This window comes from Cheilinus undulatus, linkage group 10 (genome assembly GCF_018320785.1).
Source record: "Cheilinus undulatus linkage group 10, ASM1832078v1, whole genome shotgun sequence".
Lineage (NCBI taxonomy): Eukaryota > Metazoa > Chordata > Actinopteri > Labriformes > Labridae > Cheilinus > Cheilinus undulatus.
The window spans coordinates 42,243,731-42,268,028 of NC_054874.1; the positions used below are offsets into that span (position 1 = coordinate 42,243,731).

The following is a 24,298-nucleotide window of genomic DNA, read 5'->3' on the forward strand; positions in this document are numbered from 1 at the left end:
ACTTCATACCACAAGTTGTTGCTCCACTAAAGCTCAGTTATTCAATGATAAACAGTTGTTTTAGACACAGTCTTTAAAAAAAGTCCCTCTTTATTATGTCGTTAAAACACTTTTATTATCAAATAGCCATATCGGGACATGTAGTGTTTTCAGTAGCAGCCTAATACGACACTTAAAAACACTTGAGTTGAGTCCAATGCTGCAGCGTCACTGCACAAAGTGTCTTACAAGCTTTCTGTGTGCTCATGCACAGACATGAGTTGAGTGTCAAATTGCATGCTTCAAGGGGAAGGAGGGTAGGGGGAATAATCTGTGAACCTGTGTTCCTATGCACATTTTTTTTTTTTTTGTAATGTTTTGATGTCATGGAATTAAGAGTCAAAAGGCCTAAACATCTGTGATTAGAAATATCAGGCCTAATTGCCCAACACTATTGTTTGTGCACAAACTCTGCCCAGACAGTTCCAGAGCTATCAGGGAGTATTAAATCCAGAGCACCAGAAACTGTGGCAGAGTAATTAAATGTAGTCCATGGTTCAACAGGTTTAACCAAAAGAATAATGTTTCCTTAAGGTGCTAAAATGGTCCCTGTGGTGGAAACAGGCTGTAAGTGTGAAAGAAAGACTGTCTGCAGTTAATGTGGTTAGGGAATAAAAGAGCAGGATAAATAAAATAAAAGGTTTGATGCTTTCCAGGCTTGGAAAAATGACAGATTGAGTTCCTAAATCTTGCCAGAATGTGTCTGTTTTGTTTTTGATGTTAGCTAAGAGCAGAAAAACAAATGCAGATGGTTAAAAGAAGGCGGTTCAAAATAATCAGCACTGAGCAAGAGCAGAGATGCATCACAATAAAATTGGAAAAATAAGAGAAATTTAGATACAATAAAACCAAAAATGTAAACAGATAGTAGTACAGCAAATATCTGGTTCAATTACACCTGCAGGATTTGTTAGAAAACAACATAAACTTGTTGACTTAGTCTTAACTGTAATGTGGGTTGACAGAGAGCGTTTCTGAACAGCAATTTTCAAGTCTGGCCACAGAATGGGATTTAGGTCTGGACTTGACCCATGAATATGCTTCAATCTAAACCATTCCATTGTAGCTTTGGCTGTATGTTTAGGGTCGTTGTCCTGTTGGAAGGTAAACCTCCACCCCAGTCTCAAGTCTTTTGCCAATTCTAACAGGTTTTCCTCCAAGATTGCCCAGTATTAGGCTCCATCCATCTTGCCATCCATCAGCTCTGACCTGCTTCCGTGTCCCGGCTGAAGAAAAGCATCCCCACAGCATGATGCTGCCACCCCCATATTTCATGTTGGGGGATGGTGTGTTCAGGGTGATGTGCAGTGTTAGTTTACCGCCACACATAGCACCTTGTGTTTAGGCCAAAAAGTTCAATTTTGGTGCCATCTGACACAGACTCAAAATGTGTTCCTTTAAGCACAGATTTGGTCTTAGGAAACAGTCACACAGTGCTAGATCAGGTGAATAGGGAGGGTGATGAAGCAATTTTTGGTCCAGAAACTGCTTTACTGAGAGCTCGGTGTGAGCCGGAGTGTTGTCTTGATGAAGATTGAAACCATTTTTCCACATTGTGGTCTCCTTCTTCAGACTTCTCCTCAGTTTTTCTAGGACTTTTTTGTAATAGTGTTGATGCACCGTTGACCCTTCTGGTTCCCACTTATGACCTTAATGTCAAAGAATTGACATAGCCTTTACTTTGGACTTGCTTCTTCATCCTGGGTGACGATGGTGTTTTCCAATGCACTGACTACCGTCATGTCTCATGATTGCATTAGAAGATCCAAGTTTTATCGCATGTAATCACACCTTAAAAAAAAAAAAAAAAAAAGATGTCCTTCAATTTGTTGTGAAATGTCTCCACAAATTTGCTTGTGTTTTCCTTTTGATCAGCAGTCAGAAGTTACAACTTTGGCCACACTTTATCATGTTCACATTTTCATGCAAAATTTGCAAAACTGCCTCTTTATCAATGAAGACAATTTCTTCTAACATTCTCATATTGAGTCATTGATCAATTTGAACAATTTGTTCAGTTTGTTGAATGCAAGGTTATAATAGTTTTGGATTTTTCTTTAGTCTATATTTTTATTTCATTTTTAACTTTTGTTTTAAATTTCAGTTTAGTTTTTATTAGTTTTTCATTCTGGTTTGTTAATTTAGTCTAGTGTTTATTTTGAAAAAATCCATCATTTTATTTCAGTTTTTATTAATTTTAGTGTTATTTTTTGTTTTATTGGGCAATATGGGGAACTTGTCAACAGCGAGACCCAAAAGGGCTCTTCACTTTTCTTTTCATTATTTTATTTTTATGTTTGTATACAACTCAAGACCCCAAATTATCACTGTTTAAAGTATTTCCAATCAAAATCATGTGATTTTACTCTCTCCAGGCTTGGGTGTCCATGTCAGTCAGTCTGCTGCTGTCAAAGACTAAAACTAAGGAGATTTTGTCTCTAATTTTATTTTAGTTAATTTTGTTAGCATCTTTTTTTGTAAAACTTAGTTTTTATTTAGTTTCAGTTAACTAAAATGATTTTTACATTTTAGTTTTAGTAATTAAGATAGTTTTAGTTAAATATAAAACCTTGGTTGAATGTTTCAGAAGTTGATGTTGATGGGTTCCCAGAAGGTTCATGGTCTTAGACACCTCTCTGCTTTTACTAAATTTTTAGTGCCATTCAAACACACGTGCATGTGTTCCTCATACACCTCAGTTAATGAATGAAAAGATTAGGCAGCTGTTTGTTCAGTTTGACCAAAAATTTCCAGTTAATACGATGCCTAACTTTTAAGATAATCATATTCTGACACCTTAGCAAAAAAGGGTGCACTTCCCTCAGTAGCTAGCAGTGAACTAAAGACATCACGACATGAATACCCAACCTTTTATATATAACACTCAGTTTGACTGAGAACCATAACAGCGCAGTGATAATGCTGATACGTGCAATATTTTCTGTCCTAATGATTGTGATATGAGCTTTTAATATTGTTTCATTTTTAGTGTTAATAATTGTTTCAACTAAATTGCACAAGTGTATTTGCTTGCTTGTTTACTTGCTTCACTTCCTCGTTATTGTTGCTTGTATGCCCTCTAGCTTTAGAAACCAGAAAGAAGCGATCTTTGAAAAACAGGGCAAAACATCTTGAATATCTGAATTAGCAAGGTCTAACATGTCAAATGGTAATCATTAAGAGGCACGAGGAGACGACAGCCCCATGCCTGCAAAGTTTATGGCATCATCCTTAATGAAACGGTTTTCACTGTATTCATTTGCAATCAGCATGAGCTGCATCTCAGTTGCATTCGCCCTTGCAAAAGCCCTGAGAGGAATCTCAGTGATTCACATCACATAATCTCTGCTTAATTCGAAGCAAATAAAAAGAACAGATACGCTAAAGAAAAGCAGAAAATAAAAGTTCATTGAGAGCAGCCATGCCTCTCTCTTCTCCCTAATGCATGTTCTGCAAATCCCTGAACTAATCTCTGGACCGCTGATCACTGAATCACCAGCACTTAAAAAGATGGGGTCAGGCTGAGGAAGAGTGGAAATGACCTGGTGGCCATTTTAGCCTCCGCTGTGATGAAGATGAATCACTTTGCTCTAAGCGGACGGAGGGAGAGAGAGCAAGTGAGGGAGGGAGGGAGGGAGGGAAGGAGGGATAAGAGGACAGTGGTGAGACTCCAGGATGTTTTGGAGTTTGCATGTGCAAGACATAACGGGCAGGAAGAGGGCTAACATCATCCTCCACCGGTAATTGAAAGCAGATCGGGTCGCTGACGGTTCCTGCCAGCAACCAAAAAAAGAGAGAGAGAGGAGGAGAAGAAGAGGGAGAAATGTCCTGCCTATCCTCTGCCTCCCCCCTTCTCCCCCTCTTTCCTCTTTGCAACACTCTGAGCTCACCCAGAGACGTTCAGTCCTTGTGGCCGGTTCCTGGAAACTAGAGAGAGGAGTGAGTTTTTTTCTATCCCCCAAGCGCAGCTCAGCTGAAAGGCCAGCCGCAGAGCCCCGGACTTGATTATATCCACATGAGTGCAAACATTTGTTTCTAATCCATTTTATATAAGAAACTTCCAGTGGTGCCGGATGAATACACTCCTCAAGTTCATCGGAAACCTTCTCAGATCACTTATCTAGAGGCCTCACTTTTGCAGATGACACCTCTTTATTTATGCTCTATTTATATGTCAATTAATTAAAAGTTCTTTCCTAATCCTGTGTTTGTTTTGGGACAAGACATTCTTCCTCTTTTTGACATCTTTTTTGTTTACCAAGCATCACTTTTTTCTGTAATCATCTTCCACTGTGCCGTCTGGCTTTAATATTTTCATTTGGCAGCTCTGTAACAAGCCCATTTATTCCTTCTTTCAAACGTGCTCCTCGTCTCTCTTGTGTTTTTTTTTTTTCTTTTTGTCTGAGAAGTCCCCGCCACCCTCCTCTCAACCCCATCAAAGGGCCAGAGCCTGAGAGGCCCCTTGTAAAGTTCAGAAAACAACAGTAAAAGATAATAACTGGGTCTCGAACCAAAAGGAAGGGAGAGAAGGAGGGGGAAAAATGCAGCACAGCGAGGTGTGAGACAAAGCATCGCCTTGTAATTCCACAGATGCTTCATTCGTGACAAAAAAGCACCTTGCACTTAATTTTCCTTTACATTGTTATTTCTTACAATGACTCCATTAAGTCTGCAGGGACCTAACACAAAAAAAAAAATAAAAGAGAGGAGAGGCGGGTTTATAGCGCTGTGTTGCACAGCTGCTTTCTAGGTGGAAGAGAAGAGTGATTGATTTGTGTTCTGATGATTGGCAGGTCTGGCAGTGTTGTGGGTAAACTCAGAGGCTCGAGGCCGCTAAACATTACGAAACAGTCAAATCTAGGTCAGATAGCAGCTCCAGATGGTGTGTTTCACATATTTATCTGGCTGTCAGTGTTTGCCTAACATTGGTCTTCTAATTACAGTATGGTACAGCATTAAATGGCTTGAAGCGACACTATACTTGGCTTTGTTTAGTGTTCATGAATGCACTTGTATAGATTATCATTATAGAATAAACTTAGACCAAGGATGCTAGTAACTTCTGCTACAATAATAAAGAATTGTGCATACAGCTAGAGACAGAAACATTTTTGTATAAATCAATACCATGAAAACTACTTACAGACCAGAGGCTCTCAAACTTTTCTGCCCGCAACCCTGAAATTAAGGTGCCAAAGACCGGGGACCCCACTGTACCTGGAGCTGGTTGAACCAACCATTCAAGGATAGTCATATGCAGACAAGGCCATCTGTAAGAGGGGATAAAGGGGAGAGATGTCTGGACCCAGCAAAACTGGGTGCCTGTAGAGTCAGCAAAATCATGATCCATCGTAAAGTTAAGCTGTGATAACCAGATCTTATTTTTTACCTGAATAATAACTACTCTTGTCAAAGCAACAAAAGTCATTTTTTATTCATTTTCCATAGTATATAGTGTTGTAAAAATGCAAATCCCTTTTCTTAGAAACAGAAATAAATTGGATTAAGATGGCTAAAATTGGTTGAAATGACAAAAATGGCAGAAAAGGTGGTGAAATGAGATTTCAGAATTAGCATAAATGGGTTAAAGTGGCAAAAATTAGATTAAAGTAACCAAAAATAAGGGAGAAAGTGGCAAAAATGGGCTAAAACAAGTGGAAAATGGGGTTAACAGTGGCATTATTGAGTTTAAAGTGGTGAAATGGGTGGGGAAGGTGAGGAAATTTGATTTTGAAAAGGCAGTACTGAGAGTAAAGTGGTGAAATGGGCAGAAAAGGTGATGAAATGGGATTAAAAGTAGCAAAAATTGGTTAAACTGGCAAAAATGGGTTTAACAAAAAGTATATGTGTTAAAAGTAGGCAAAAACCTGTGTAAAAAGTGGTGAAATTGGGTTAATAGTGGCGATAATGGGTCAACAGAGGCAACAATAGGTGGGAAAAGTGATGGAAAAGGTTTGAAGGTGACAAAAATGTGTTAAAAGTGGAAGATTTGGACAGATTATATATTGAACTTGAATAAAAGTGGCAATACTTTTGTTAAAAGTATCAAAAATTGGAGGGAAAAAGTGATGAAAACAGGTTAAAAGAAGCAAAATTGGTGTAAATTGGCAAAATGGGTAAAATGAATAAAAATTGGTCTATATTGTGCAAAATTGATTAAAAAATGACAGCAAAATTGGGTGGGAAAAGTGGCTATAAAGTGAAACAAATAAATACTTTAAAGATTAAAACCAAAGAATAGTTTCATACAATCCTTTAAGTAAAAATTGTAGTTTTTTGGAAGGCTTCTGGCGACGCCCAAGGGGGTCCTGACTTCCACATTGAGAAGCATCGTTGTAGACAATTAACAGCTGTGCTTTGTTGAGCCCATGAGACTGGATTTTACAGTCCCTTTGGATAATACGAAGCTCCTTTCACAGATGTTCAATAGGATTTAGATCAGGGCTCATAGAAGGCAACTTCAGAATAGTCCAATGTTTTGCTCTTAGCCATTCTTGGGTGTTTTTAGCTGTGTGTTTTGGGTCATTATCCTGTGGCAAGACCCATGACCTGCGACTGAGACCAAGCTTTCTGACACTGGGCAGCACATTTCTCTCTAGAATACATTGATAGTCTTGAGATTTCATTGTACCCTGCACAGATTCAAGACAGCCTGTGCCAGATGCAGCAGCGCAGCTCCAGAGCATAACAGAGCCTCCTCCATGTTTCACAGTAGGGACAGTGTTCTTTTCTTGGTATGCTTCATTTTTGCATCTGTGAACATAGAGCTGATGTGCTGATGTGTCTGTCCATAGGACATTCTCCCAGAAGTTTTGTGGCTTGTCAACATGCAGTTTGGCAAATTCCAGTCTCGCTTTTTTATGATTTGTTTTCAACAGTGGTGTCCTCCTTGGTCGTCTCCCATGAAGTCCACTTTGGCTCAAACAATGACGGATGGTGCGATCTGACACTGATGTACCTTGACCTTGGAGTTCACCTTTAATGTCTTTGGAGGTTGTTCTGGGCTCTTTTGTTACCATTTGTATTATCTGTCTCTTCGATTTGTCATCAATTTTCCTCCGCGGCCACATCCAGGGAGGTTGGCTACAGTCCCGTGGATCTTAAATTTCTGAATAATATGTGCAACTGTAGTCACAGAAACATCAAGCTGCTTGGAGATGGTCTTATAGCCTTTACCTTTAACATGCTTGTCTATAATTTTCTTTCTAATCTCCTGAGACAACTCTCTCCTTCGCTTCCTCTGGTCCATGTTTAGTGTGGTACATACCATGTCACCAAACAGCACAGTGACTACTTGTCACCCTTTAAATAGGCCGACTGACTGATTACAAGTTTGTAGACACCTGTGATGCTAATAAGAGGACACACCTTGGTTGAACATGTCCCTATGGTCACATTATTTTCAATCTTTTCTAGGGGTACCATCATTTTTGTCCAGGCCTGTTTCATGAGTTTGTTTTTTTTAAATAATTCTGTTGAACCACAATTCAAAAGCAATGTCTGATTTTCATTGGTTAATTTTCATTGAATTTTTATTTATTATTACTTTTGTCAGATTCAAGTTATTTCTGTGGCCATTGTGGGTTTTTCTTTCATTAACAGAGGGGTACCAACAATTTTGTCCACGTGTGTACAGTACTGTGCAGAACTCTTCAACAATTTTGGGCCAAAATTTGAGGCTGAGGTCAGGCGTAGATGTGGTGAGTAAGCTGCCTTAGGGAACCATTGGGCAGAAAGGAGGATTGACACAACCCCAGTTGTGCTGTGGATATCCTCACAAATTACCAGGGGAACATAATCAGCTAATAATCAGCACCTTTAGGGCGTAGTAAGGGGTAGATGTGGTGAGTAAGCACAGCCAAGGGTACTGTCCAAGCAGGTAGTTGGCTCAAAGTTGGCCCTTTATTTCCTAGAACTCGCTTAACTCTGCAGAGCAGTTGTACCTATCTGTAGCGCAGTATAGCCTAGCTTCTCCTTACTTATACTTAAAGGGGCATCTCTCACTGAAATCACTGGAGGCTAATGCCACTACAATTGCTAAGTACTTGTGCTCTGCAGGTAGTTCCTCTGACCTCATGGTGTGTTTTTTTCTCTGATATGCATTGTCATCTGTGAGGCCTTCTACAGAGAGGTGTGTGCCTTTTGTGAAAAATTTCACATTTTTAAAGGGTCTTGATACTCGGTTTTTTAAATTTTTCATATATATTATTTAACTGTAGCATCAGGCTGCTTAAATTGAGAAAAGGGAAGGGGATCTGATTACTTTCTGAATGCATTGTGCATTTAAAAGGATTAGCAAATTACTGTTTTCTGTCCCATTTTTTAAATTCAGGTCTGTTTATTGATGTGAGGAAGTACTTCTATTGCATGTATTTCAAGACTTTTTGTAAGCTTTCCTAATTCCTCATTTGTCCTTTCTGACCTTTTTTTCTCCATACCTGTTTCTCCCATTTGTCTCTATAATCCTGTTTCACTTTTGTCTCACTGCACTTTTTATTTCATTTCATCCCTTTCTGGGCTTTTAAGTGAATGTTCTGGTCTGCTTGCCTGCTTCCGGCCTATCTCTTCATCTCTTTAACACTCCTCTTTCTCTCTTCCTCTCCTCCCCTCTATCCGTCCTCTCCGCGCTGTCCATAAATTGTTCGGTATTTACAGTATGTGGCCAGATGCCAGGTTTCCATTAGGTGCTTCATTCCCCGGAGACGGCGCCGGTGGCCTGGGATATGTTACCTCTGGATAGAGAGCCGAAGGGAGGACAGTGGAGAGGGAGGGTGAGCATGAGAGGGAGAGAGAGCGGAAGAAGTGAATAGGAGTGGAAGGGAGAGTGGTGAGCAGAAGTCTTTAAGGGAGAGAGATGGTCTGATAGTGAGGGTCAACTGAGAAAGAAGAAGAAAGGAAGAACAGGAGTGCAGGAGAGATAATACAGATAGGAAACAGGAAAAGAGGGGCGATAGGAGGGTAGAGACACATTATATCTACACACAACTTACTCAGTGACTCATGGGTCTTTGCAGTTATCTGATTTTGCTGCAATAAGGTTTTTTTATTATTATTATTTTGTCATGTTTTTTTTAAACCATACAATAATGTTTAGGTCTTGAAAGCCTGAAAATTGTAAGAAATTAAAAAAAAAAACAGTTGTAGAGCTACAGATAAAAACAAATTGATATATATTTACAGTTCCAGACTTTAAGGTATTTAGTTTTTATTATTTAAAATAGAGTTACAAAAATGGAAGATTAAAAGCTTAAAACAAAAAAAAAAAAAAAAAACAAAAAAAAAAAAAATTGGGACTCAAGGATGATCTGAAGTGGAGAGAAAAGTTCATTGTAACCTCACTTAACACTTCAGTGAGGAACTTGTGGTTTGTGTTGATTTTGGCATCCACATCCCTTACTTTATTTTAACAATCAAGTGTATCATTTACTTTGAATTATAGCTGTGGAAAATACACAGAAAGTCTTTTTCAGTACTATGATGCTTGTCACTTTCTTACACATTCATTCTGCACTGGATGTATCTTTAAAAACAAGCAAGACCAAGAGCAACCAAGACCATTACACCAACAGGGACTGTAATGGTATTGTATTAAAATACATGCACCTTAATGTGGGGTTGATCCCCTTTTGCAGCCACAACAGCATCCACTCTTCTTTGAAGTCTTCCCACAAGATTTAGGAGTGTTTTGGGGGAATTAATGCCCATTCATTCTGTGTAGGAAAGTGCTTTCACCAAACTGATGCCACAAAGATGGAAGCATAGCATTGTCCAAAATGTCTTGGTATGCTGAAGTACTAAGATTGGCCTTCACTGGAGAAAAGGAGCCTAGCCCAAACCCTGAAAAACAGCCCCATATCGTTGTCCCTCCTCCGTCAAACTTCACAGTTGGCACAACGCAGTCAGGCAGGAGGCATTCTCCCAGCATGCACCAAACCCAGACTCACCCATCTGACTGCCAAACAGGGGAGTGTGAGTCGTCATTCCACAGAACACGCTTCCACTGCTCTAAAGTCCTGTGTTGGTGTGCTTTACTTACTCCATCTGATGCTCAGCATTGGACTTAGCGATGTAAGGCTTGCATCCAGCTGCTTGGCCATAGAAACACATTTCACGATGCTACAGCTGCAGGTTTTTTGCTTACATTAAAGCCAGGGGAAGTTTGGAACTGTACATCAATGGAATCAGCGAATCAGACCCCGCTCTGGGATTTTATGTGGTTTTCCACTTCGTGGCTGAATTGCTGTTGTTCCTAAACGCTTCCACTTTCTATTCATATCACTTACAGTTGAGTGGGGAATATTCAGCAGGGCTGAAATTTCATAAACCGTCTTATCACAAAGGTGGCATCCATCACAGTACCACTCTTGAAGTCACTGAGCTCTTCAGAACGACCCATCTTTATAACATATGTTTGCAAATAGAGGCTGCATGGCTAGGTGTTTGATTGTACATACCTGTGGTAGCGAGTCAGATTGAAACACCTGTATTTCAATAATTAACAGGTGTGGCTGAATACTTTTGTCCATATAGTGTATGTTGTCAGCACAACTTACTTTTGGGTTGGTGAGTCCCTCAGCAATTATCCGCCCAAGTGCAAGTGTCCTGCTTACTTGTGTACAGGAAATCATTGCAACTGAAGCTGGCTTATACTGAAATATGAACAGGTGTATCACTGTCTGCAGCCATTTGTCTTACTCTAGAGGCAGACAGTTACATTTTTTAGGAGATGCACATTGGTTAGTGCTTAATAGGGTTAAAGGCAAACCTGCAGCATGTGCAATGGCATAACTTTGATGAAGAAGTATTAATCAGGCTCAATGATAATATCTAAAACAACATATCATTGCAGTTTTTGCCACAGTATGTATTTTGTTGTTTGACTTCCAGGTCTAAACCATGTGTGGTAAACCAGTGTTTCACCAGGGTTTTAAACTTGCACAGTTGGATAGACCTTTGAAATAAGCTGTTGTTTGAAATAAAGTCAAGGTCAGAGGAGAAATCTGATTTCTGACCTACTGTATGTGCAATATATATAGATTATACTGTGACCAGGGTACTAGAGTGCATGTAAACATGCAGTGCAACTTCCTGCAAAACCGGATCTCTCCCCATAACCTGGTTTCCTCTTTAAATGTAAATGTACTCAGAGTGAGAGCCAAGTGTGGGAGGGCAGGAGATAAGCCAGATAAGACACAGAGAGATAACACAACGGAGACGGGATGGAGGTAGATCAAAAGGAGAAAGATGGAGAGATTTTGGAAAGGAGTAGAGGATGTAAAAGAGACAGAAACCACAAAAAAGTCAGGAAATAATGAATGTGTAATGAAGAGACAGAGAGGGGCATCCTCTTATCTACTTTATCCCATTCAGTTGCTCCTCTGTTGCTCCATACACTCCAGATATTATTTTCTACATCATTTCCCTCCTTACACATCAGCTGGTAGGAAATGTAGTCTTTTGGCAAGTTCACTCATGCAGTCAGAGTTAAAAAGGTCGTATTTGTGTTTGTGCGTGGGTTACATGAGAACATCTTTGACGTCAGAGTGCAATCAGAGAGTGTTTGGTCTGTTGCATTTATTGTTGGCGATGTGTTTGTGTTTGAGCTGCCACAGATTAGAGCTGGAAGATACTTCAGAGGAAACACGGGTGACTTAAAGCAGTTCATCACACCAGAGTTAATCTTTTTATTTACTACTGTGGAAGTTAACGTTATCCACTTCCAGTTTAACATACAATGAAGATGCGTTTTGTTAACTAAATGTGATTAATACAATTATTATTAATAACCAGTGCAGTTCAGTTTATTCTTTTCAGTAGATTTCAGCATAGTTGAACTCTTCTTTGCCTGATAATCTTGGGCTTCACTGTGCGAGGGAAAATGGGATCAACACCTAAGGCCCCAGTACTGCCAGTATTATCTGCATCATAGCGCTTGTCAGCCCACAGCAGAGAAATAAAAAACTAAAACTATAACAAACTCTTATGTCTGTGAATGAAATAGCTGTGTAATGTGTCTCCACCTTAGGTTCGCTGGTCTGATGTCGGTGGGATGGAGGAGGTGAAGCTGAAGCTCAAGCAAGCTGTAGAGTGGCCCCTGAGACATCCCGAAGCCTTTACCCGAATGGGGATCCAGCCTCCGAAAGGAGTCCTGCTCTATGGGCCCCCGGGGTGCTCCAAGACCATGATAGCAAAGGCTCTGGCTAATGAGAGTGGGCTCAACTTCCTGGCAATTAAAGTGAGTTTGAATCAATGTGTTATGAATATTTTTTTCACAGAGAGGTATCTTTTTTGTCCTGCAGTTCACTGCTTTATTTGTTCTTTGCTTAGAACAAAATCTGAGAATACTAGAGAGCACTCCTAAGTGCATTTAAATGCTGATATGACAGGATAACATGGTTATTTGTAACTTATCAGCTCTCAAATGTGCTGAATTAAAAAAAGCCACAATAACATAAAATTTTTGGTTGTATTTGACTACATTTTTAAAATCAATTTAGAACTTTTATTTATTAAAAGTTAAGCACAAATATTTAGAAATGGCCAACATTTTATTCACACTGTCTTTTTAACCTGCCATGCCAGGTAGACTGTTTCAAATATCCATTGTATGAAAATATATTTCACATTCATTTTGGAAACCTCCCATAAAAAGCGTCTAGGAAGGCCAGAACTTTTAAAAAATTCTCAGAAGGTGGTTGGATGAACGTTCTGTCTGTCTGATTCACAATGGGCAAAGAGCTAAACTCAGGCTTGCCCTGCTGTAGTCTGGGAATAGTGGAGCTTATCAGTGGCTGAAATTCATGCTGAAGCCTAACAGGAGAAGAGCATGAACATCAACTGTGCTAAGAGACTTTGGTGTAGCTCTTAGCTCTTGTTTTACCAAAGACATAGTCAAGGTCTGATTAAACTGCCGCTTTTCTACAGCTACATCCAAGCTAAGGGCTACTGGGTTACAGTACAACACTGTTTTTGTTCAGAGGTCTGATAAAACACTGCATAAAATCCCGGAGGTTAAAAAGATTAGGCCAATGTAAAAAGCCAGCAGGTTTAGAGTAAAATTTAAAATGCATGTAAAGCACCATCAGAAGTTGGTCTTTTAACACTTTAAATTCTGTGCATTTAGAAAGTATTTAGACCTCCTTTACTTTTTTTAAAATTTAGTTATGCTGACGCCTGATGCTACTGTCATCAAAATGATTTTTTTCTCATTAATCTACACTCAGTTCCCCATAGTGACAAAGTGATAACAGAATTTTAAAACATTTTGTAAATGAACAAAAACTGAAATATTAAATTTACATAAGTATTCAGAGCCCTTTACAAACCACTTGAAATTTAGCTCAGGTGCTTCACATTTCTCTTTTTCTTTGCTGAGATGTTTCTACACCTTGATTGGAGTCCGCCTGTGGTAAATGAAATTAAAAACCCCACAACTGAAAATGCATGTCAGAGCAAAAACCAAGCCATGATGTCAAAAGAACTGCATGGAGAGCTCAGAGACTGGATAGTGGCATGGCACAGATATGCTGCACTGAAGGTTACCAAGAGTACAACATCCTCCATAATTCTCAAATGGAAGAAGTTTGGCACAACCAGGACTCTTCCAAGAGCTGGTCACCTGGCCAAACTGAGCAATCAGGGGAGAAGGGCCTCAGTGTGACAGGTGATGAAGAACCTGAGCCCTGTGTGGGCATGGGACAACCACCACTGCAAACCTCCACTGATCTGGGCTTAATGGAAAAGTTGCCAGACAGAAGCCTCTCTTGAGTGAAAACCCTCTTGGCTTTTATGGGGTCTTTTCCAAATGCCAGTCTTGTTTTTCACAGTCTGAAAGTCTCCCAGGTGCTTTTTGCAAACTCCCAAGAGGTCTTCCACATTTTGCATTGAGAAGGCTTTCATCTAGCCACTCTGCCATAGAAGAGTAGATCCGTGGAGGGCTGTGGTGATAGTTGTCTTTTTGGATCTTTGTCCCATGTCCTCACAGGATCTCTGGAGCTCAGTCAGAGTGAACATGGGATTCTTGGTCACCTATCTGACGACCATCTCTTGGAAGAGTCCTTGTTGTGCCAAACTTCTTGGCATGGGAGGAACCTGAGCTAAATTTCAAGCATTTTTGCAAAAGTTCTGATTATTTGCATCTGTTTGATATTTCAGTTTTTATATTTTGAATAAATCTGCAAAGAATTCTAAAATTCTGTTTTCATTTTGTCATGATGGGGTACTGAGTGTAGATCAATGGGAAAAAATGAGTTACTGATTGCATTATTAGGCTGCAACATAAGAAAATAAAAAAAGTGAAAGGGTCTGAATACTTTCTGAATGTACTATGTTGTAAAAAAATGTTGCTGTGAGTGAGAACTGTGTTGGGAGTTCCTGCAAGTTTCAACACAACAGTGTGCCAGTTTTCTTGCCAGCTATGCCTTGATTACACAAGTGCATCTTTCCTGGATGCCAGAATTTAAAGGCCAACAAAATATTCTTTTGTAAAAAAAAAAAACTAAAGCCTTTGTATCTAACTTAAGTTACTTCATATGAAATCTATGGGGGGGCTGTGGAAAGTATTGAAAGTTGTTAAGTACACTTACAGTGAAGGAAAGTCTGGAAAAAAAGTTAATTTAGATGAATTTTGCTATTTGCATTCACACTGGCATCTCGCAGAGTTTTGTGCAATAAAATTAGCATTCGTGTAGTTGCTTAGGCCATTTTTACATCTAACATAAACCCTCCAATGATGAATGAATCATCCACACACAGAGTTTATTGTTTCAGAGATGTTTCAATGTCCTGATGACCTAGAGGCGTTCTGGCTGCACAACTTCCTGTGCAGAAAGCTTCCCTGTCTGACCTTTGACCCTTTGTTTGTCCCCTCTCATTCATCACCCCATCCTCTCTGCCGCCCCCTCTTGTCACCCTCAACCTCAGCCCATTCAGAGCACGTCGACAGAGATTGATTGATCAGCTTGTTGAATTTTTGATCACTGGATACTTTCGAAGGTGTTGCTATGTGAGACGGAGAGCCTTGACAGAATCTCTCATTCAGGCTCATTAAGATGTCTGCAGATTGGGATGCAGATGTGGATTTTAAGCTTGTTTGCTGAGATTGACTTAAAAAATGAGACTGCATATTGACAAGGCCAGAAAACTTTCCACAACTGCTGTTTAAGAAAGGAAAGACCACCCCATTTTATTTGTTCCCTGTTGTTTTTTATTTTCTGTGAAACTAAGTCCTACTGTGTTGTGCTAGATGGTGATGTGCTCCCTTTTAGTAAAAAGACTGGCTCTCTTTATGTACCCAACAACTGATTCTGTGTTTTCCATGCACCCATCCATCCATCCATCCATCCATCCATCTATTCGTCCATCCATCCATCCTTCCATCTATTCATCCATCTATTCATCCATCCATCCATTCATCCATCTTTAAGTCCTTCAGCTGATGCAGTTGTGTCCTCTCAATGAACACTTTTATTTCATGAATAAATTCCCCATATATAGGGAGAAAAGATGCTTAAAAGTGGGGATGCCTTTTGGCCTCACACCACAGCATGCTCCCAAAATGCTTTGCGTCTAGCTCCCACTTTGAAAAACCGGTTTTCCTCCACAATGTGTGAATTTATTCATGAGATGACAATGATCATTTACTTGTGAGTATATGCACTTTACCAAATGAGATTACCCTGAGAGGGTGTTGAGGCCATTTTGCAGCTTTTTTGTTCATTTTTTTCTTTTGCTTTTTTTTTTAAAATTATTTTGACTGTGTTAATGTTAACAACATGCAGTTTAGAGGGTATGTTTTTATCAGTACAGTTTTAAGATAATAATATCAAAACTCCTAATGAGTCAATAATAAGCTCTGTATACTTTTTTGATAAAATGAGTTTGTTGAGGACCAAAGATACCCCATTGGAACCCATTAAAACCGCAATTTTTGATCCCCAAGTCATCTCGGTAAAATACATGAATTTTATTATGTTAGGTTTTCATTCTGGAGTCACTTTTTCAAATTCTCACTTTTTCCTGTTCGTCACTAAATGTCATAACCTGAAACGCCAGATGGATGTGTTTCACACATCCATGTGTTTCACACATCCATCTGGGAAAGCTTCAATAGGAAATGTTTGAGAAAAGGTAGAGGCTTTGAAAAAAACTCGGATGTGATTGGATGAACGTTCTGTCTGTCTTATCTCTACGGGCCAATCAGAGCAACAAAACACGTGACGTAGCCACTATCGAGCTGTGCGTGCGCTGCTACTGAGGAATAATGTGAAACATGGCGACTATAGACACATAAGTACTCGACTTTTGTCATTTTTTAAAGGAAACAACTCACTGCTGTTCTTTGTTCTTCTTGTACCAAAGAAATTTCGTCAAGTTCTGATAAAACATATGCTTCAGCAGCATCCATAATTGCACTGGCCTCTTGCTGCTGCTTGTTTACGTCACGACTCTGCTGTGCGCCTGAAAGTACTTCCCCTCATCGCTGATTGGTCCTGTCACTTTCCAACCGGGCCCAAATGGTTCAGATGGGAGCTTTGCAAGATGGATTCGCCAGTGAAAAACAGGGAAATGTGCATATCCATCTGCTTTGCAAGGTTATAAATGTCAGCCATTCTCCCATATTTCATTTAGGAGATTAAGGAGCAGATGCTGAACAAGAAGATGGAAAGTTAGGGTTCCTTCAGTAGAAGAAGGGTGCAGAGGGTTTGTAGCAAGGTCAGTACTTTAAATATAGAACTGGGATGTAGGGACAGGATTTGCAGAAGACAGTCAAAGAGATGTCAGATGAGGAGGCTCAATGCCAGCTGGGGGCAAAAATAAAGGTTGACAAAACCCTTTAACTCCTCTATTCTTCAGTTTCTTACAATCTGTTGTTTTCTCTCTTCCCTCATGAAAATGAGAGAGTAGAGGGAGGTAGAGCACCATGCCATGCCAGTCAGGGGTGTGCGTTAGCCCACATTAGGGCATCTCATCCTGAGCTCTGCCTCCCCAACCCTATTGCTAAGCTCTCTCTCTCTCTTCCAATCTTTTTAATTTCTCTTGTGTGCTTTTGGTAGTTTCGTGTGAATTGTTTGTTGTAGGAATAGTTGTCTTTTTAAATTAAGTGATGCAAAACAATACAGGGCAGATGAACATGTGGCAGACATGAAACGGATTATACATACTCTATACATACTGGAGAGTAGTCGTCTTTTTGTAGTTGTAATTATGAGTTGTACTACGGCAGCAATGTACAGAGCCTGGGTCTGTGGAAGGTGGCATGCTGTTGGGGCCATGTAGTAAGTTAGGTAAGATAATGATGTCTCTGTGTTGGCATGGAGGGTTTTGGGAGCTGGCATGGACTGGGGTAGTTCTGGGATGCTTGAGATCACTGTTCAGCCCTCTGGAGGTGTTGGATGTGTCATGTTGATTAACTGAACGAAACACACGCCAAGGAGGGTTCCCGCTTGACAACCCTGGCGAAGTGCTGGCTTCTTGCTACCCATCGGTCCATGCAGTTGACCTGTGGAAGCAAGTAATAATGGAGTAGGGATTTCTTTTTGATCCTTTTTGGTTGGCCACAAGTATCTTCTGTTTATTCACAATCCTCTCTGCTTGCGGTTGTCTCCATAATCCAGTCGATGGCTTGTAAGAAGAGACATGGAGACAGCAAACATCCTTGTCTGACACCATTCTTCACCTGGAACTGTGGATTTAACTGTCCACCATGAGCAGTGTGATTGAGCTGTTATGAAAACAATCAGATTTAGGGATAAAAATCTGATTTGGGTCTCTTTGGCCTGCAGTGTGACTGGGGCTAAGGTTGTGGTTTCAGACAAGGCTTTCCTCTCTGTATTTATGATATTAGATTTCTGGATAACAGCCCAGTTTATTCATACAAGAGGGATTTGACCCCCCAACCACATTATGTAGGTTTGGCCCATCAGACTTCTTGGTACAGTTTCAGTTTGGACTAACACAAGAGTTGGACATTTTCTAACTGCCTGTGAATCTGTTGAATGTCATGTTGTTGGATTATGCCGTGTTCGATACAAAGGTTCTAATAAAGTCTTGTGCAACAGTTTTGAAGTCATCAGGAAGAGTGTGCCTTGTGAGACGAGTTAAAAACATCCTGTCCCTCCTGCTGAAAGCCGCTCTCCACCATCTGCAATAACAGTATCAGGTTTTTCCAGTGCGGCGGTTGCTTTGACATAGATACGTATCCAGATTTAAATGTGGATACTTTAAGGCTCAGCCTGTTTCCTCTGTGTGAAAAAGCCCTATTATCATCTTGTCAATTTCAGTTTCCTCCCACTGCCACCACTCACACACACATCCGCAGATTCATACATGCACACACTCACACACAGGGCTTGTATCTCTGCACTGTCAATGGTTTTGGACTCACCATGTCCAGCCCTTGGCTCTGCTGTAGAGAAAGAGGAACCTGGGATTAATGAGTCAACCTCCACACTTACTGCAGGAGACAAAAGGGCTGGGAGTTAAGTGTCGTCTCCTCCGTCAGCACCGAGGTGTTGAAAGGGTGGATTGCAGGGGAGGAAGTTCTTGTGAGGGCTGAGTGGATGTTTATCTGCTTGTGAGTGAAGGAGAGATGAGGGAGAAAAAGACTGAAGGAGAGAAAGAGAGAGAGGGTATTCAAGGTTCAGTTAGTTGAGGCAGAAGGAGTTGAATAATTAGTAGAAGTGCATTTAATATCATTATAAAATTTATGCAACAGAGTTCATAAGTATAGCATTTAAGAAGACATTTGTAGGCATTGTCCCAACTAAATTTACTGCATTTGATACCTGCAACATGATCTGAAAAATTGGATCACGAGGATGTTTACCACTTATTCATCACCTTTTCTTAGACCACTCTGTAAGCGTCCAGCTTCTAGAGACGTTACTCATTAAAGTACTAAAAGTGGAATTCTTTCCCCTTCTTGCTTGATGTTAATGCACGGTTAGTAGGGGTGAGTATTGGCAAGAACCTCACGATACAATACGCATCATGATACTTGGGTCACGATATGATTGTATCACGATATATCAGGATATCATGATATTGTGATATATTGCGATATTCTACACAGTTAACTAAGAAAAATATAGAGATGATGTATATGTAAATCACACAATACGTTGATGGTGTTCCTGCTATATTTCACCGCAGCAAGACAGAGCCTGCAAACAGCATTTCCTTTCTCGAACTCGCTGTTTGTGCTCCCCAGGGCCAAAATGCTTCCAAACGTCTGCTTTGAATTGTGCAGGTGTTGTTATTTTTTCAGCCATGTTTGCTCTTTTCACCTATGCACTCTGACTGCTTCTACAGGAAAAGCCGCAGCGACATACAGCAGAGTCGCTCTTCGGCGCCATCTACCGCAGTGGAGGTGCAGAAGTCGTATTTTACTAACAAGTAGGCTAAAATAAGAATTTTTACTTTTTACAAAAAAATCGATACTAAGAGTTGAAGTATCGATATCGTATTGGATGTCAAAGTATCGCGATATATTGCCGTATCGATATTTTTTCATAGCTCTAACGGTTAGTGTCGGATTTTTACATTTTCAGTGGGAGACAGATGTGGACAGCATGCAGGCCAGCCTAATACTCACATTCTTACACTGTGAAGCCATGCTGTGTTAACTCGTGCAGAATGTGGCATGGAATTGTCTTGCTGAAATAAACAAGGATATCTCAAAAAAAGACATCTTCTGATTGAAAGCATCTGCACCTCTCAGTATTAATGGTGCCTTCACAGATGTGCACGTGACCCGTATCATACGCACTAATACACCCCCACACCGTCACAGCTGCTGGTGTTTGAACTTCAGATTGATAACAATCTGAATTGTCCCTCTCCTCTTTAACTTTTCCACTTTGGGTCAGTTCATCTCAGCTGAGATTAGACCAAGGTAAGTTGGTGGTGCTTCTGGATATTGGTGATGTGTATGGCTTTTGCTTTTCATGGTAGAGTCTTAATTTTCTTTTGTATGTGCTGTGTAAATGGACGTTTTCCAAAGTGTTCCTGAGCTCGCATTGTGAGATCAACACAGAAAGATGTTGATTTTTAATGCCTGAGGGATCAAAGGTCACAGGTGTTCATCGCTGATTTTAGGCCTTGCAACTTCTCTTACTTTTTGAAAGATTTTATGAATTAAAGATGGTAGTCTTTTATCCAACAGTTTATTTAAAGTGTTTATAAACCTATTGATTATCTGGGCATGTAGTTGTTTAGAAATTGGAGAAAATTGCACTATTATGATGGGAATGGCTGTGCCTTTTAGGAGTGCTACTTTTAATATCAATCATGATCAATTATCAATTATCCTACTTACCTGTGGCCTGTTCCACGTGTTTTTTTAAACATTCCACAGCTTTCCCGGTCTTTTCTGGCCCCTCTCCCAACTTTTTTGAATATTTTGCAGACATCAAATTCAGAATATGTGTATATATATCCCAAAATACTTTAAAGTTGTTCAGTGCTAAAATTAGATAAAATGTTTTTGAATAAAAATCAGCTTTATTGGTCAAGTATGCTTGCGTAAATAAACCTTAGATTAAAAAAAAGAATAAAACTGAAAAAAGTATTAAAAACTGAGATTTGAATATGTACAAGCTCTTGTTGTTTTTTCTAGTGTAAACTAGTATGGGTGCATTAATAGTATGGATGCAGTGTTCAAAGGGTGCAAGCGATCTGTTGAGCAAGCATCAAAGTTACTCTGTGACTGTTGATATGTCATCTGAGCAACTGTGACTTTAGATTGGTCGTCAGAATGACTATGATTTTTGATTGATCATCAGAATGACTCTGTGACTGTTGATTGGTCATCAGAGTAACTCTGTGACTGTTGATAAGAGCCGTGTTCCGAGCAGCTCTATTGGTGAGAGCTGAAGTATCAGTTATGGTGCTGTTGACACAGTAGGCAAATGTCTTTTTTTACCAGCCGAGACACAGATGTCACACATGCATGCATAAGCTAGGACACAGTGTACAGTGAACACTGTACCAGCACCACACACACCCTGCTGTCCTTCGTAGCGTTCTCACGCTGTTATCACTGTTTCACTTTGTTCCTCTTTTTAATCTGCAAAAGACGCCACAGAGCAGCCACTGTTTTCTCTGCTCTGTCAGAATGTTGCCTTTCAGTTTGAGCATTAGACAAACACAGACACAAGGTGAAACTTCAGCAAACATAACCATGGCTGGTCTGTAAGGAAACAACAATTTGCAGCTTCACCTTTGTTCTTCCTTGGGTTTATTATGTGTCCTTTAAAAGAAGGATAAAAAAGGATAAAAAAGGATAACGCACGTTGAAGGTTCATTACAGTCTCAAAACCATTGTTTGATTATTGTGACTTTTTCTGTTGATTGATTTTAGCGGACGTGGTCCGCCATGATCAGATGAGCAGTTGGAGCCAAGGCAGTTTGTTATTCAGAAACAAAAGACAGCTGAATAATCAGAATCAGAATTGCAATGGAAATAGACCTTTCTGGGTTCCAGCCCAATGCAATATGCATGTTTCAAAATTGTCAAAAATGAAAGCCATTACTTTCATTTAAATGTGCTCAAAGAAATAGGGAGAACAACCAAATGTTTTTGTCATCATGACATGGCCTACAGCATTTATATTACAGTGCAGCCAACCCTTCATTAGATTTGAATGTAATGTGAATAACAGATTCAAGAAAATACATTTTGAATTATGAGCAATCATGTGATGGGTACTTTTGGTTTTGATTAACACACCCTAAGAGCATACACCCAAATTTTGGGAAATATGCAGAGCATTCAGGAAGTATTCAGACCCCATTCACTTTTTTCTTTTTTTTGTTGCAGCCTAATGCTACACATACCCATCTAAATTATTTTTTCTCCCATTAATCCAGACTCAGTACCTCATAATGAGAAAGTGAAAACACAATTTTAGATTTGTTTAAAAAATTCATAAAAAATAAAAAATTGAAAAATCACACTGATATAGGTATTCAGACCCGGTGCAGCAACACTTGAAAATTAGCTCAAGTTTCTCCCTTTTCTCTGGATCTTTGCTGAGATATTTCTGCACCTTGATTGGAGTCCACCTGTGTTAAATTAAACTGATTGGACATGACTTAGGAAGGCACACACCTCTATATAGGAGACCTCACAGCTGACAGTGATATTAGAACAAAGCCAAGCCATGAGGTCAAAGGAAATGTCTGTAGAGCTCAGAGACAGGATTGCTGCAAGGTACAGATCTGGGGAAGGCTACAAAAAACATTTTCTGCATTGAAAGTTCCCAAGTGGCCTCCACAATTCTGAAGAAGTTTGGCACAACCAGGACACTTCCAAAAGCTGGCCACTCGCCAAAAAAAAAATGAGCAATTGGGTGAGAAGAGCCTTCTTAAGAGATGTTACCAAGAACTTGATGGTCACTTTGACTGAGCTCCAGATACCTGTGTGGAGATGGGACAAAGTTCCAGAAGAACGACCATCACTGCAGCCCTCCAAAGACTGGGCTTTATGGCAGAGTGGCCAGACAGAAGCCTCTCCTCAGTGCAAAACATGTGAAAGACAGCTTGGAGTTAGCAAAAAACGTACCTGATGGACTCTCAGACTGCTAGAAACAAGATTCTCTAGTCTAATGAAATCAAATTGAACATCTTGGCCTCAATTCCAAATGTTACGTCTGGAGAAAACCAGATAGGGCTCATCAACTGCCCAATACCATCCCAACCTTGAAGCATGGTGGTGGCAGCATCATGCTGTGGGGGTGTTTATAGCAGTGGGGACTGGGAGACTGGTCAGGGTTGAGGAAAAGCTGAATGGAGCAAAGTACAGAGATATCCTCAATGAAAACCTTTTCGGCAGCGCTCAGCAAGGTTCACCTTCCAACAGGGCTGGGTATTGCCACTGATTTCCTGAATTGATTCGATTTTGATTCACAAGGTCCCAATTTGATTCGATTTCCAATTCAATTCAATTCAATTCAGTTCAAATCAATATTGAGGGATATTTCAGCTACAGTACCTGTTTTGCTTGTATATGCAAGGGGGTCTTCGAGAACTAATGGCAGAAATTATACTTTGAGTTGAATTATTAATAAGAAACCTTCTAACTAGGCCCAATATTTAAAATATTAAAGTTCACACTAAAAACTGACCCCAAACTCATTTCCTGAAAATACTATTTATTGACCAACACATTTGATCAATCAACATAATAAAGTGCAACATAGACTTAACAGTCAGTAATAAAAGATTGAACATCGAAAAAAAAATGAATCGATATTTGAAATTCAAACAAAAATTCGTTTAAAATTGGAAAATCAATTATTTGAACCCCGCCCTACCTTCCACCATGACAATGACCCTGCGCACGCAGTCAGCTATGTGAACATCCTAGAGAGGCCCTGACTTGAACCCCACCCAACATCTCTGGAGAGACCTGAAAATGGCTGTCCATCAATGGTCCCCATCCACCTGATCGAGCTTAAGAGGATTTGCAAAAAAGAATGGCAGAAAATCTGAAAAAGTTTATGTGATGTTCATTTCCATCACTAGAGGTTGCTAGTTGAGGTCATCACTACCCTCTTACAATACTAGACTTTACCTTTAACACTGTTTGAACTTTCTTTCAGGGTCCAGAATTGCTGAGCAAGTATGTTGGAGAGTCTGAACGCGCAGTCAGAGAGGTAAGTCTATTTAACCAACATTCCCTGGCTTAAAATAGTTTGTTAGTATTATTGTTATGATGCAGTGTTAGTGTTCAAAATAGTTTCTGATGTAACAAACAGATGGCCTTAAATGTAGTGTATGACATTAATTGCTGATGTATTTCCTGTGTTTGAATGCACTCAGTGATTCATTTCTTCTGTTCAACATTTGTTTTGTTTTCCTGTCTCCTGTTGTTGCTCCTCTTTGCAGGTGTTTCGGAAGGCGAGGGCCGTCGCTCCTTCCATCGTCTTTTTTGATGAGATTGACGCTCTTGCCTGTGAAAGAGGAAGGTACAGTCTGTTAGCCTTTCTAATTTCATGGAAAAGGGTCCAGATTTAGAGGAAAAGTTGTCCAAATGGACAGTGACAAACAGATCCTGCCCACTTGATAAATGCTCACTTCCTCTCTGAGAGTTTTCTCAGTGGTTGTTCACTGTTCACCGCCGCCGCTGTCCACTGTTTACTATTTTCAGCACTGTGGTCATTCATTGTCCAGCGGTGACAAATGCTCAGTCATCACCGCCGTCTGCTTTAATTAACATCCCTCGCCTTGTCTCACAAAGATTCACTTATGAATGGAT

The 24,298-nt window shown here is 40.0% G+C and overlaps 1 protein-coding gene across 2 annotated transcripts in view; it reads left to right on the forward strand.

Moving 5' to 3' along the window:
* The window catches only part of spata5 (spermatogenesis associated 5), a 222,940-nt gene that overhangs the window by 36,473 nt on the left and 162,169 nt on the right, over nt 1-24,298 (forward strand). For both annotated transcript variants that reach the window (XM_041796946.1, XM_041796947.1), the window contains exons 12-14: nt 12,065-12,274; nt 23,643-23,696; nt 23,929-24,008. In XM_041796946.1, coding sequence (XP_041652880.1) covers nt 12,065-12,274; nt 23,643-23,696; nt 23,929-24,008 — 344 coding nt within the window. The remainder of the gene's footprint in view (nt 1-12,064; nt 12,275-23,642; nt 23,697-23,928; nt 24,009-24,298) is intronic.